Here is a 15,279-nt window from a genome sequence, read left to right as displayed (position 1 = left end):
GATAATTACAGGAGAGAGAGCTAAGGGACGCGGGTGGCGCTGTGGGTTAAACCACAGAGCCTAGGACTTGCTGATCAGAAGGTTGGCGGTTCAAATCCCCGCGCCGTGGTGAGCTCCCATTGCTCAGTCCCTGCTCCTGCCATCCTATCAGTTCGAAAGCATGTCAAAGTGCAAGTAGATAAATAGGTACTGCTCTGGCAAGAAGGTAAACGGCGTTTCCGTGCGCTGTTCTGGTTTGCCAGAAGCGGCTTAGTCATGCTGGCCACATGACCCGGAAGCTGTACACCGGCTCCCTCGACCAATAAAGTGAGATGAGCGCCGCAACCCCAGAGTCATCCACGACTGGATCTAACGGTCAGGGGTCCCTTTACCTTTACAGGAGAGAGAGAAATGAGCTAATTCAGGGAGAAGCTCTTCTTGACCCCTTAGGTCATGGGTGGAGAACCTGTGGCCACCCAGTTGTTGCTAGACTCCCAACTCCTGTCAGTCCCAGCCAATGTGACTAGTGGTCAGGGATGTTGGGAGTTGTAGTTCAGCATCACTAGGAAGCTGCAGGTTCAGGGGAACTGTGGGGAAGCACCCTGTTTGGTTGGAGCCCTGCACCGCCAACTCCTCTGATGGGCTCATCCATGCTTCCATTGGTACCATGATTTGCAGGAAACCTGATTGGCGTTTGTAAACAGAGGATTTTCCCAGGGAAAGCAGTGGGACCAAAATAATAATAATAATAATAAAATAATAAAATTTCACTTATATCCTGCCCTCCCCAGCCAAAGCCGGGCCCAGAGCGGCCAACAACAGCAAAATACCCGTATTTTTCACTCTATAACACGCACCCAACCATAACACGCACGTAGTTTTTAGAGGAGGAAAATCTGCAGGCATGCCACCCGTAGGCATTCCCTCCATAACATGCACAGACATTTCCCCTTACTTTTTAGGAGGAAAAAAGTGAGTGTTATGGTGCAAAAAATACGGTAAATACAACATTCTAAAATAATTTCATTATAAAATTAATTCAAATCAAATTAATGGCAACTATTGGGCTAGAGTTCTGTGAGGATTGCCAAAGGAGGGGCTCAGGCTGTGCCCTGGCCAAAGGCCTGGTGGAGCAGCTCTGTCTTGCAGGCCCTGCGGAAAGATGTCAAGTCCCGCAGGGCCCTAGTCTCTTGTGACAGAGCGTTCCACCAGATCGGGGCTACAGCCGAAAAAGCCTTGGCTCTGGTTGAGGCCAATCTGACCTCCCTGTGGCCCGGAAGCTCCAAGATGTTTTTGTTTGAAGACCGTAAGGTCCTCCGTGGGACATACCAGGAGAGGCGGTCCCGTAGGTACGAGGGTCCTAGGCTGTATAGGGCTTTAAAGGTTAAAAGCAGCACCTTAAACCTGATCCTGTACTCCACCGGGAGCCAGTGCAACTGGTATAGCACCGCGTGAATGTGATCTTGCAGCGAGGACCCCGTAAGGAGTCTTGCCGCAGCATTCAGCACCCGCTGGAGTTTCTGGGCTAGTCTCAAGGGCAGCCCACGTAGAGCGAGTTACAATAACAATCACCCCTGCTCAGACCTGTGCCTACAAATCACAGACCTGTGCTTACAAATTGCAGCACAAACGGAAGCGTGAATAAGTCCTATCTCTAACTAATTAAGAACACCCACTGATTACATCTTGCTTGAGGAAATTCAAACAGGGTGCTTCTCTAGAACCCTCGCCTTCACCGAGACTCGCAAAACAGAGGCTGACTTCTCAGAGTTGCAGACCAAGCAGGCATCTCTTGTAACAAAGAGGATGTTTTCAGCAGTGTTGCCATAGCAACAGTCAGATGTTGCTCCAACCCCCGGAATGAACTGAATGCATCATCATCAAGTTGGACCTGCAGTTGGATTCTTCCCACCTGGTACTTGAGATGCATAGATGGCCCACTTCACGCCAAGAAAAACGAATCCATTAATATTTGGAAATGGGAACAGCCTATTAGAGAGGAATGGTGGTCTCTGCAGTTTTTCAGGTGTTGCTGATTCAGAGTCTAATTCAGGATAAATACATTTAATCAAAGATAGCAGTGATGATTAAAGGTGCCTTGGAGGGCTCTCTGTCATGTCGCAGGAACATGGGAAGCTGTCTTATAGTGAGCCAAACTATGGATCATTGTTCCATCTAGATCAGGGCCGCGTACAGTAACTGACTATCGAGGATTTCAGACAGGGGTCTCTCCCAGCCACACTAAGCCATCTTTTCATCTTCCAGTTCTGAAAACATCACCCCCTCCTATTTTGCAGTCCCCTTTGTTTTCACCTTCACCCTCATTCCCATGCCACCTTTGCCTTCCTCCTTTTTGCAAACAGCTCTTGCACACAGACACATATAACCCCTGAGATCTCCCCACTGAATGCAGTTACTAACCCCCTTTTCACGACAGCATTTCCAAAGTCACACAGAGCCCGTCTTGCCCCCCCCATTTTCACCTTCACCTTGCTTTAGATACCTCCTCCTCCTCACAGGCTCACAGGGAGCACTAGATGGTTGTAATTCTTTTGTGATGCTAGCACCATCTGTCAGCGACCGCATGAACTACAGTGTGATGACAGACCAGTGCATAGAGAGAAACGAAAGATTCAGCACAGCTCTTCCCTGATCAGTCTGAAACCTGCTTGTGAAAGGACTGCCTTCAAACTAGAGACAAACAAATCTCCCAATTTTCATTTCTCTGTTTCTCATTTTTTTTTCAAATTTTAAAGGTAAAGGTAAAGGTACCCCTGCCCGTACGGGCCAGTCTTGCCAGACTCTGGGGTTGTGCGCCCATCTCACTTAAGAGGCCAGGGGCCAGCGCTGTCCGGAGACACTTCCGGGTCACGTGGCCAGTGTGACATCGCTGCTCTGGCGAGCCAGAGCTGCACACAGAAACGCCGTTTACCTTCCCGCTAGAAAGCGGTCCCTATTTATCTACTTGCACCCGAGGGTGCTTTCAAACTGCTAGGTTGGCAGGCGCTGGGACCGAGCAATGGGAGCGCACCCCGCCGCGGGGATTCGAACCGCCGACCTTTCGATCGGCAAGCCCTAGGCACTGAGGCTTTTACCCACAGCGCCACCCGCGTCCCCCTTTCAAATTTTAAGTTCAGCTAATTCCTTTCCCACATCATTTTGCAATTTATTTTAAACTTTTTGTCGAAATTCATCAGCATTTTAATACGCATTTTTTCTTTTAAATCTAGTTTTGGCTAATGCATGCTTTATTACAAGCCCCTTCCCGTAATACATTGAATTGTGTGCATGTTGTTTTTAATGGTAAAGGCATTGTTATGTAACACTTTCCCCCAATATAATTCATGTCCCCACCTTTTTCTAGTTGGAGAACTGTGTCAGAAAATTTAGAGAATTTAGTGGCTTCTGAAGGGTAGCTGCATTTCAGTTTGCATATTGCTCTTGGAAGTGCAAATTGAACCAACTTTCTTTTCCACCCCGCCTTCATACATGTTGTGAATCTACCCAAATTTTCAGATTCACCATCTCAGTCTCTGGTCTCCCTTTGATATCTGTGTCATGCCCTCTTCGCTGTGTGCATTCCAGCTTTGGGTATTTTTTTCATTCCGGAGGGCTTTTATGATTAATTTCTGTATATGCTGACTTTGCTTGTCCTTAAAAAAAATGTTGTTGTTTTTAATGATGTTTAATGCTTGGATCTTACGGTTGATTTTGTTTTGTTTTGTTTTTGAGGCAATTATCTATAAGCCACCTTGTGAGATATTCCCACCCCCCAAAGAGGCAGAAAAGAAATATGCACATAAATACATACAAATTTAAAATTAACTTAGCGGGGAAGTGGTTAGGATTGGTAGTTCAGTATTATAAAGTATTTTCTCTGTCCTGGTTCTGTTAATTATGTCCTTGCCAATGGGCACGTAAAGCTTACAGAAATTAGCACTTTTAAAAGTCTGTTCCTATACAGACTTCATTCTTTTCTTGAATGTTGTATTTTCATTAATTATCTGAGAAAGCTGTGACTTGTTTATGGATGCTAGGTAATGAACTCTAGTCTCCCTGGCTTGCAATTGTGGATGTTGACAATGGCATCAGGTACTCTGGAACCTGAACTGAAAACCGCCTCTTTTGAATTTGGTACCCAGCCTGGGACTGAGTCTACTGGGTGTGTAGCATTAGCCCTTGCCATAGTTCTCTGTCAGGTAGCATGAGGACTTCTGGACTTCAGGGCAGGAACTTTGTGGTGATTTGCATCATTTGCCCACAGGGGGTTCTGGTTTGGACACCTAACACATCCAGTTATAGATTCAAGCAGTGAGTTGTGATAAATCCCTCTACTGGAAGACCAAACCACACAGTTGCATTACTCTGCTCTTAAGTGCAGGGTTTTGTTTTTAACAAATAACACAGGTGACCTATCCAAATTAGGACCCTAGTATGAGGGTAGACTAGTGCTATCCCTTTGCCCTTGCTATAGGTCTCATCCAGGTCAATTTTTGCATTGACACAGTGTGTCCCATTGCAGCAAACAGTACGTTTATTGGCAATGCAAACTGTAGTTGCAGGGAGGGGCATGTCCCAGAGCCTGAGAAAAACAGCTGATATATTTATGGTGGGTTGAAAGTCCTTCCTTTGTATCACAGGCACTTCCCAAGTTGCTACAAAGTCCAGCACCTTAACCTCTCCTAAAATCACAATCTCATCTCGCAATAGCGGTTGCTTATCGTTCACGTCATTCATGTCCCCAAAGTCCCTGGATCCCCAACCTACTGGTTGAGAGCTTGCACCCTTGGCACTTATCACATATCATCTGCTTCAACATAATTGATTGGCTTGTCAATACACATTATGTAAAATAGAGTAAGTTAGAAATAGACCGTGAGATGAGGAACACACTCAGTGCATTCAGTCGAACAGCTGACGATTCCTACTTGGAGAACTGAGAAGAGGTGACAAGCAAATGTGCTTAAGAATGCGCTGTTGGATTAGGTGTGATGCTGTGTATTGAGGCAACCATGCACATATTGTGACCCACCCCATGTACTGTGACTAGCGAGGTACTTGATCCCCACCCATTTTTTTTCAGAGCCAGACAAGCAGCAAACAGAAGGTGGAGTGTTATGGAGGCTGGGGCAGGCCACTATACATCATAGAATCATGATGGATGGACTATGTTCTGGGTGGATAACAGGTTGAGTAATCCTGCATCCAGGTGATTTTATTGACGGACAGATTGCATTTATATTCCACTTTTTTCTCCAAGGAGATCAAAGTGGTAAACATGGTTCTCCCCCTCCCTGTTTAATCCCTACAACAACCCGGTGAGGCTGAGAGGCAGTGACTGGCCCAACATCACCCAGTGAGCTTCATGGCCGAGTGGGGATTTGAACCCTGATCTCCTGGGTCCACGTCTAAGACTCCAACCACAATGGCATCCGTTTGTTTGTTTTTACCCAGTTGGGGGCCAGGGTGTGAAGACTTCTGACTGTACATGCAGAGCTTTCCGTCCACTGCACCATCTTCAGGAGTGATGTATGTCTCTTACAGCAGGCAGGGGTTACCAACATAGTTCCCTTCAGAAGTCATTGGACTTCAACTCCCACCAGCCTCCACCAGCATGGTCAATGGTCCAGAATGATGAGCATTGTAGTTCAGCAGCATCTGGAGGGCAACTTGCCTTCTGCCTCTGCTCTACAGGTATCTAAGCCTTTAGCTTGAATTTTTGACTTTCGCAGGCAAAGCACGCAATCAAAGTGGGTATATCACATCCATAGATGCTCCCCTGTTGTGTGAACACAAAGTCAAGCAGCCACCAAAAGAGGGCATGAACTGACTTGTCTCTTTCTGGTCGCTGGTCACACCGAAAAAGCAAAGGACAAACGCTGAGCCACTAGGGCCTTTCCAAATTTCAAAGCCAAGCTGCTCCAGCTCCTGCTTTGTGAACCATTAAATTGCACTGAAGTTGCATGCTTGTTCATTTCCCAGCAGCTCAGCCCAGATCTCTTGCTTTTCCTGCTGTAGTGATCCGCTTTTAATCTTTCTTAAGGTTCCAGCTGCCCATCTCCCTTCATTCTTACTACTTTTTGTTTTTAAAATGGCACATTAAAGAGCGGGAGAGAACGTAATACATAAACTCAGTTGTGAACTTGGGTGGTTAAGTGTCTTTCTATGGGGCCACCTAAAAATAAGATATGCTTGGAGGACTCCCAAGGCATGCAGAAATATGCAAAATTATAAATCAAAAGAAAAAAGGGGAGAGGAAAACTGGAAACTCAGGGAGGGAACTGAGGCAGGAAAAGGAGGGTGGAGGTGGGCATGCAGTCTTCCCCTTCTGCCCCTTTCCTCCTGATATTGACACATGCAAGTTCCGCCTCCTGTTATGGAGCACATGCATTCAGTAATAAATGGAGTGATGGATGGAACACCTCTGCATCTCACAGCGTTTGAATCCAATATTCTTCTGGGGAAATGTGAGCAAATGCCCATATTCCTCTTGGTTAAGATTTGGTAGAATCTCCAAGGGCCAGAGGAAATTGGTTCAGGCCAGGCATCAGATCTAGTCAATCAGCCAGTGATTATCTATCATTGGCCTGATGTTGCACCCATATGAACATAAAAAGTGTATGTTGGAGGGACTTGGGAAGCTACCTGATACCGAGCCAGATTATTGATCCATCTAGCACAGTATCATCTCCACCAGGCTTCCTCAACCTCAGCTCTCCAGATGTTCTGAGACTACAGGTCACATCATCCCTGGCCACTGGTCCTGCTAGCTAGGGATTATGGGAGTTGTAGGCCAAAAACATCTGGAGGGCTGAGGTTGAGGAAGCCTCATCTACACTGAGTGGCAGTGGCTCTCCAGGATTGCAGATGGGGGGTCTCTCCTCCGCCCTATCTGAAGGTGCCAAGCTTTGAACCTGGGGCTTTCTACATGCAACCCTCTGAGCTGCACCCCTTCCCCCAAATCCAGAACAAGGACTACATGCAGTTCTTCCAGCATCATTAATGTTTGGGTGAGGAATTGTTCTCCTCACAAAAGAGAACAGCAGGTGGGATGAGGGGAGTCAGCTATTGAGATTCATACTGCAGGGACCAATTAAGTACTGGCAGGGAACTTAGGGGATGATGCAATAATTGCATTCAAAGTTTTAGATTTATGCTTCCCTGACTCTGTGTGGAATATCCACGTTCCCCAGCTGGCGAACAATTGTGTTGTAACTGCAACTATCAGTTTCCTGTGCTCATGTAACGTAACATTCCTTTCCCCCTTATATAAAGACCGCTCTCATTAAGCCAGTTCCAAAGTCTGGTGCTTATCCCCTGTCCATGGTGCTGAAATGCCCAAGCCAGGCCATTGTGGCCTGTTGGGGGAATGAAAGACAGCTCACAACATGAGTGGTTGCAGGGAGAAAATCCCAGTACAGTCATACCTTGGGTTATAGACGCTTCAGGTTGCGTTTTTTTTGGGTTACGGACTGCTGAAACCCAGAAGTACCGGAACGGGTTACTTCCGGGTTTTGGCAGTCGCGCATGCGCAGAAATGTCGAATTGCAACCCGCGCGAGCTCAGACATGCAGACGCAGGTTGCGAACGCTGCGGGTTGCGAACCTGCATCCCGCATGGATCACATTCGCAACCCGAGCGTCCACTGTAACACAATCATTGTTTTTCATCAACGAAATCTCTAAAAACTTGTTTGAGTATTGATTATAACCTCATATATTGAACAACTACTGTTCATTCCTAACATAGAAAATCTAATCATCTACCTACCTACCTACCTGTCAGAGGGGTGTGTGTGTGCAATTTAGACTAGAATTGCACTCAAGATTTGTACTATTGGGAATAATCTGGCATTGGTAAAGAGATCCATTAGATGAAGTCATCTATCTTCCCTGTTTATATCGTCCTGGGTTTTGAATAAGGCCTGTGTGGGAAGGAGCTTTTTAATTGCATCGTATAATTCATCTTGCACTCATTTGTGTATTTACATGTGCTTATTCACTAGGGAACAGCTAAAGTTTAATTGTCATTGCTTCCTAAGTAGCTGAGTAGGTGGATGCATACGGAGCTGGTAGTTTGTGCATATGGATTAGTCTCATGTCAGAACAGATTCCTTGCTGAGGAGACTGTACAGATTTATAGATTTGTCTTAATTGCTTGAATGAATGCTTCACATCTGTAGAACATGCATTTCTTTGTAATCATAAAAAACAGCCCTGTATAGTAGGATAGCATTATTACTCTACTATTGCAGGTGAAGGGGTGGGTGCATGCATGTGTGCCACAATAGTCCCTGTGCCCTTAAGTGAGTGGAGGTGAGATTTGCAACTGGGAATGAGATTACAGTACATTCACTTAGCCATGATACTAGGGAAAGAACCATCACTCAGTGGAGGAGCATGCAGTTTGGTTATACAGGAGGTCCTGATTAAATCCTTAACATCTTCAGTTAAAAAGGTCAAGCAGAAGATATTGGAAAAGACCTCTCTGCCTGGTATCCTGGAGGGCTGCTACTGGTCAGAATCAAGTGGACAATACTGGGCTAACTGGATAAAAGTTACATTCAGGAATTGGGTTTATTGGTTTAGATTTCCTGGTTATACTAATAACATTGGTTTCTATGTTCCTTGTACTGTATACTGCACTACCTGTTGCATTAAGGAACTGTAGGTTTTTTTCCGATGTACTGTCATGCTAAATTTCACTTGCACCAATGGCTGTGGTCTGACACAACCATGGATATTATCAGACATGTTGCCACTCTTTATGCACATGTGCAATTCTGTTCCCCCATGACAGGAAGGAACTGTATGATGGATGTACTGTACGCTGAAATACTGCCCCAAATTCTGTCCCATGATTTTCTGGGTTAATGGGGATACAAATGGATTTTTTTCTGGAAGCAATTAACATGGAAATGAGAGCTAAACTTCCACTGGATTTTGTTCACTTTCCAGAAGTGGCTTTACCATTGTGTAAAAGATCACGTAGAATGTGAAAACGATCAGGTAAGGAAATGTTGGGGATAGAATAAAGTTCTGTCCGAATGCAGCTGAAGAGTCTGACCTGGTATAAGACAGTGTTCCAAGTTGCTCTAGCGTAGTTATTGTACTGAATTAATTGTAAATTTAGGCCACAATGTTTGGTCTGGGTTTCCTGAAAGAGCACATGCTTTAAAAGACTGGTGGGTGGGGTAGGGGGAATTTGTTGGGACATCTTTATTACTTCTGTTCAGTTCTGAACTTCTTGCCCTACCCATTCCTGTGCTGGAATCATGACTCCTGAACTCTGTACCTGTTGCTGAGCCTATTTCATTACTTGCCTGAATAAGATCTCTTTCTTACTTACAAGAGTCTCTGTCTGCGTGTTTTGGGTGGGAGCCAGGATAAATGTGTAGATAGGACCAATGGATGGAAGAGCAGGCACGATGGGTGACAGTTTGCCCCCAAGGTTCTCAACGTTTACAGAGGAAGGTTGTGCAGGGATGTGACCTCTGAAGCCCCACTGGAAGTGATAAATTTGCCACCACTTATTGCAGTGGGAAGTCACTGTGAGTCGGGACTGACAGCATCAGTATGGCAAATACACATTTCATTACTTCTGGTCAGCTACCTTCGGGATTTAATTTGCTAGTGTCACAGCTGGAGAGGCTGTTTCCACACCTCCAGGGAAATTTGGCAAGACCTGCTTCCTAAACCAAATGATTGCATCTAGCCTCCTTCACGGTTTATTATTACAAGCATGACAAGCCCAAGTCATACCAAAGCCCTCAGAAAAGCTGGGAGCAGACAAAGACCCTCAATGTACTACTATCTGTTTGCTTTCTTTCCCTGCAGAAACACATCTCACCAAGATTTGAGGCCCAGCCTCCAAATAGAGTTAAGGCCAGAAGGTGTTTTGGACTACAAGTCCCATCATCCCGGACTCTTACCTATGCTGACTGGGGCTGGGATGAATGTTAGTCTGGGGAGCATTGGCTGAGGAAAGCTGGTTTACACCTTCAGTTTCATGGAAATAAGTGGGAAAACCTAGAATGTGCTATAAAATCTGTGTCCCTCCTCAACTCCCTTTACTCTCATCCATTCTTTCATTCTCGGTGCGTGGGTGATCTGAACCCCCCTAAACCACAAGAAAAGCCCTGCTGGGTCAGGTTAATGTTTCATCTACTCCAGCATCCTGCTTTCATAGTAGCCGCCATGATGTCCATGGGAAGCTGCAAGCAGGACCCAAGCTCAATAACATTCTCCCCTCCGGTGGCTTCCAGCAACTGGTATTCACAACCATTACTGCTTCTGGCTGTACCCCCTATTGGCACATGAAGCAGAAAATAGTGTTACACACCACCCCAATCTCCACAAGCGGCACAACATGACAAGGATGCCAGGCGCACTTTAGCTTGGGTTTTCCTTTGGAAATGAGGCTCTGCACAGTTGATGGTGTCTTTATGATATGTGGTTTGTTTACACATATGTGCAACCTGAGAATATGATGGAGACTGCTCAGAGCATTCTTTTGCTTCTCCCATAGGCACAGAAGGCTTGGGTCTCAGAACAGAGAAATCAGACCATGCTCTTTGTCACAGTCAGCCCATGTGGTGTTGTTCACCCCACTTCCTCTTCCTTGTATGTGAAACCAGTGAAACTATTCCCCTCTGGCATACATCATCCAAACTCAGTGCTTTTTTTCCCCTAAAAAAATGTTTAAGGGTACTCTCATTTTGACTCAAGAAAATCACTGTTTTATAGTTCAAATCGGGGTGGGGGTGGGGAATACAGTAAATGGACAAAAGTACAAAGAACATGTATTACCTCACACATTAAACAGTCGCTTCCATCTGAGACTCGGGAAAGGAAATGAGGCCGCCATTGGGGGTAGTAATGGAACTGACAATTCACTGTGCTAGAGAAGAAACTACAGTGGTACCTCAGGTTAAGAACTTAATTCGTTCTGGAGGTCCGTTCTTAACCTGAAACTGTTCCTAACCTGAGGTACCACTTTAGCTAAGGGGGCCTCCCGCTGCTGCCGCACGATTTCTGTTCTCATCCTGAAGCAAAGTTCTTAACCGAGGTACTATTTCTGGGTTAGCAGAGTCTGTAACCTGAAGCGTCTGTAACCTGAAGCATCTGTAACCCGAGGTACCACTGTATTTTTTTTTATTAAAAAAAGTTTCTTCTCCTGCTGGATTCACAAAATATTTAGGGGTACACGTACCCCTGCGTACCCCCAGAAAAAAGCACTGTCCAAACTGAAATCCTAAACCCTTATTTGTCTCTGCCCACTAACATGCAGCTGGAGGAGGGGCTCCACCCCCTTTGCTGTCTGCCATTGAACATCCCGATGCCTCATCATTTGATGGGATGCTAGCAGCCTTTGTTCCCCACTCAGCTAGCAACTGCCAGGCTGGCTTGGCTTGTTAACATAGGCTTAATCCAGGGGTCCAGTGTATGGCACAGTTTAACTCTTCAAACATTGATTAATTCCAACTTTTATTGGACCCAGGAATTTAGAGTGTGACTTGCACCCCACAAAGCCATAACAATAAATCAAGAATTGCTAGTGAGTGGCAGAGGCCTAGCGGACTATTTGCATTGCTGCCCATAACAGCCTTTTGTTGCTTTGAATACAAGAGAGGGTAAAAGAGAAGTTGTGTTTGACGAGAAATTTTTCATGAATGAGTAACAGATAGAGCTTGCACCTGGTTTCTGAGCAGACAGGTGATTCGTAAGAATGATCTCCAAGGAACCAATCAGGTAGGGGAAACTTTTATTTGTGGCGGGGCAGTGAATGACTAATATTTGGTGACAAACCTTTGTGAGCTTGCAATCTTTGTTGACTTATTTCTGGGGGTGGGGGTGGTGATAGTCACACTGGTGAAAGATTTTCAGAACTCCTTGTGAAGAGACACCTAACTGGCTGGCTAACATCCTCACTTGCAAGAGCAAAGCCATTTCTGCTGTAGGAGCTGCAGAGCTAAGGCGTTTGAAGTTGCTCTCCTATGGACCATCAAAGGGCAAAGTGATTCAGAGGAGCTGGAAATATCACCTGGTGCTGACTTTTTGAGCAGCCAAGAGGTAGAGATCTAAGCATCGTCATGCCAATTAAATGAGGGGAAAGGGCTGGGAGAGATGCTAGAACTTTAAATGTGGTCCCTTTTTCATTATAATTACAGTCGCTGCGTTTTGGAATTCCTGCAGACCTGGCGGTTTCCTTTCTGACAGATAGTTTGCAATTAATGAAAGGAAGAGGGTTTTATTTTCCTTCCAAACCAGCCAAAGAATTGATTTTCTGTGTGACAGATGGAGAGAGAGAGAGAGAGAGAGAGAGAGAGAGAGAGAGAGAAAAGGTTAAACTGTTCCATTTTCTTCTATACACTTGAGTGACGGAGTTGTCTAATATGAAAAGAATTGAAGCTTCATAGAAAATAAATTGGGTGAGCAGGAAGGATTTGGGCTTCCTTGTATCTAAGAATGAGTGGATTCCCCGTTTCTGTTCCTTCATTTTTCTGTGGATTCACTCCACTTCTCCCAAATTCCAGTGTAACGATAGCTTTATGAAGGAGACATGGTTGAAAAACTAATTTTTAATAATAATAAAAATAAAACCCCTCAAAGCCACACTATTTGTAAAAGGAGTGAAGTCACACAGTGGGAACAATCCCCCTGTGCTGGAATCAAACTTTAAAAACTGGGAGGAAAATCCATGGTGGTAGAGAAAACTTATGGCACTATTTTATATATTAGTGTCTGGGAAGGAAGACTGGTATTGCCACTTGGGTTCACCCGTAACACACTTGTAGCTTTAATTTCTATAGATACAGAAATAATTGTTGTATACCAGGGTCCTGAAGCTGAAGACCCTTCTGTCGGCATCATGCCACACATAGGGTGTGATGTCAGAGATGGAGGGGGGGATGTGTGGCCGGAGGAAGCGAGGAAGCAGGAGGATGATCCAGGGCAAGGGGCCAGTGGTTTGTGAGGTTCTGCACTGCATTGGATTCCACTCATTGCCAATTTCAGGGCCACTTCTGCCTTGCCCTGGGGGCTAGCAGGGGTGACATGCAGAACAACAACAACAACAACAACAATAATAATTTATTATTTATACCTCGCCCATCTGGCTGGGCCTCCCCAGCCACTCTGGGCAGCTTCCATAGAAACAAAAAATACAGTAAAATATCACACATTAAAAACTTCCCTGAACAGGGCTGCCTTAAGATGTCTTCTGAATGTCAGGTAGTTGTTTATCGCTTTGACATCTGCTGGAAGGGCGTTCCATAGGGCGGGCGCCACTACCGAGAAGGCCCTCTGCCTGGTTCCCTGTAGCTTTGCTTCTTGCAATGAGGGAACCGCCAGAAGGCCCTCGGCGCTGGACCTCAGCGTCCGGGCAGAATGATGGGGGTGGAGACGCTCCTTCAGGTATACTGGACCGAGGCCATTTAGGGCTTTAAAGGTCAGCACCAACACTTTGAATTGTGCTCGGAAACGTACTGGGAGCCAATGTAGGTCTTTCAAGACCGGTGTTATATGGTCTCGGCGGCCACCCCCAGTCACCAGTCTAGCTGCCGCATTCTGGATTAGTTGTAGTTTCCGAGTCACCTTCAAAGGTAGCCCCACGTAGAGTGCATTGCAGTAGTCCAAGCGGGAGATAACCAGAGCATGCACCACTCTGGTGAGACAGTCCGCAGGCAGATAGGGTCTCAGCCTACGTACCAGATGGAGCTGGTAAACAGCTGCCCTGGACACAGATTTGACCTGTGCCTCCATGGACAGCTGTGAGTCCAAAATAACTCCCAGGCTGCGCACCTGGTCCTTCAGGGGCACAGTTACCCCATTCAGGACCAGGGAATCCTCCACACCTGCCCGCCTCCTGTCCCCCCAAAACAGTACTTCTGTCTTGTCAGGATTCAACCTCAATTTGTTAGCCGCCATCCATCCTCCAACCGCCTCCAGACACTCACACAGGACCTTCACCGCCTTCACTGGTTCTGATTTAAAAGAGAGGTAGAGCTGGGTATCATCCGCATACTGATGAACACCCAGCCCAAACCTCCTGATGATCTCTTCCAGCGGCTGCATGTAAATGTTGAAAAGCATGGGGGAGAGGACAGAACCCTGAGGCACCCCACAAGTGAGAGCCCAGGGGTCTGAACATTCATCCCCCACCACCACTTTCTGAACACGGCCCAGGAGGAAGGAGCAGAACCACTGTATGACAGTGCCCCCAGCTCCCAGCCCCTCAAGACGGTCCAGAAGGATGTTATGGTCGATGGTATCAAACGCCGCTGAGAGATCCAGCAGAACTAGGAAACAGCTCTCACCTTTGTCCCTAGCCCGCCGGAGATCATCAACCAGTGCGACCAAGGCAGTTTCAGTCCCATGATGAGGCCTGAATCCCGACTGGAAGGGATCCAAATGGTCCGCTTCTTCCAGGCATGCCTGGAGTTGTTCAGCAACCGCTCGCTCAATCACCTTGCCCAAGAATGGAAGATTTGAGACTGGGCGATAGTTGGCCATCGTGGCCGCATCTAAAGATGGTTTTTTAAGAAGCGGTTTAATAACTGCCTCTTTCAGCGGGTCTGGGAAGGCTCCCTCACGGAGGGAAGCATTCACCACCCCACGAAGCCCATCGCCCAGTCCTTCCCGGCTAGCTTTTATAAGCCAGGATGGGCAAGGATCCAGGAGACAGGTGGTTGGTTTCACTCGTCCAAGCAGCCTGTCCACATCCTCGGAGGTAACAGATTGGAATTGATCCCACTCAACTTGACTAGACAGAACTCTAGCATTCTCCCGCCCCGGCACTGCTCCCACGGTGGAGTCTACTTCTTCCCGAATCTGAGCGATTTTATCTGCAAAAAACTTTCCAAAATCATTGCAGGAGAACATGTGGCCCGTACTGTTGCAGGTGGTTCCGCTAAATTGTGAACCACCTGAAAAAGTCTCCTGCTGCTGTTTTCTGCAGATGCAATAGAGGCGGTGAAGAAATTCTTCTTCACCATCGCTATCGCCACTTGGTAGGCTCGACGTTGAGCTCTAACCTGTGTCCGGTCAGATTCAGAATGAGTTGTCCGCCACCGGCGCTCTAGCCGTCTCAATGATTGTTTCATTGCCCTCAGATCCGTGGAAAACCACGGGGCTGTCCGGGCTCCATGCAATCGGAGAGGGCGCTTCGGAGCCAAACAGTCAATAGCCCTGGTTAACTCCACATTCCAGCATGTTGCCATGTTACCGGAAGCACCACAAAAACAATCAATGTCCAGAGCAGGGGTGGAGGAAGGGTGTGTGGTGGGGGCAGACTGCCCCG

The 15,279-nt window shown here is 46.6% G+C and overlaps 1 protein-coding gene across 2 annotated transcripts in view; it reads left to right on the top strand.

Moving 5' to 3' along the window:
* PTPRO (protein tyrosine phosphatase receptor type O) overlaps nt 1-15,279 on the top strand; it is a 137,192-nt gene that overhangs the window by 51,977 nt on the left and 69,936 nt on the right. Inside the window, exon 1 of one of the 2 annotated variants that reach the window (XM_083699962.1) lies at nt 1,877-2,005. The exons of the other annotated variant lie outside the window; for it this stretch is intronic. Within the exon in view, the coding sequence (XP_083556088.1) occupies nt 1,982-2,005 (24 nt within the window). The 5' untranslated portion in view covers nt 1,877-1,981. Of the gene's footprint in view, nt 1-1,876; nt 2,006-15,279 lie in introns of those variants that run through there. 2 annotated transcript variants of the gene reach the window in all.

Source organism: Podarcis gaigeae (assembly GCF_964106915.1).
Source record: "Podarcis gaigeae genome assembly, chromosome: 10".
Taxonomy (NCBI): Eukaryota; Metazoa; Chordata; class Lepidosauria; order Squamata; family Lacertidae; genus Podarcis; species Podarcis gaigeae.
This window is presented reverse-complemented; position numbering and strand designations above follow the sequence as displayed.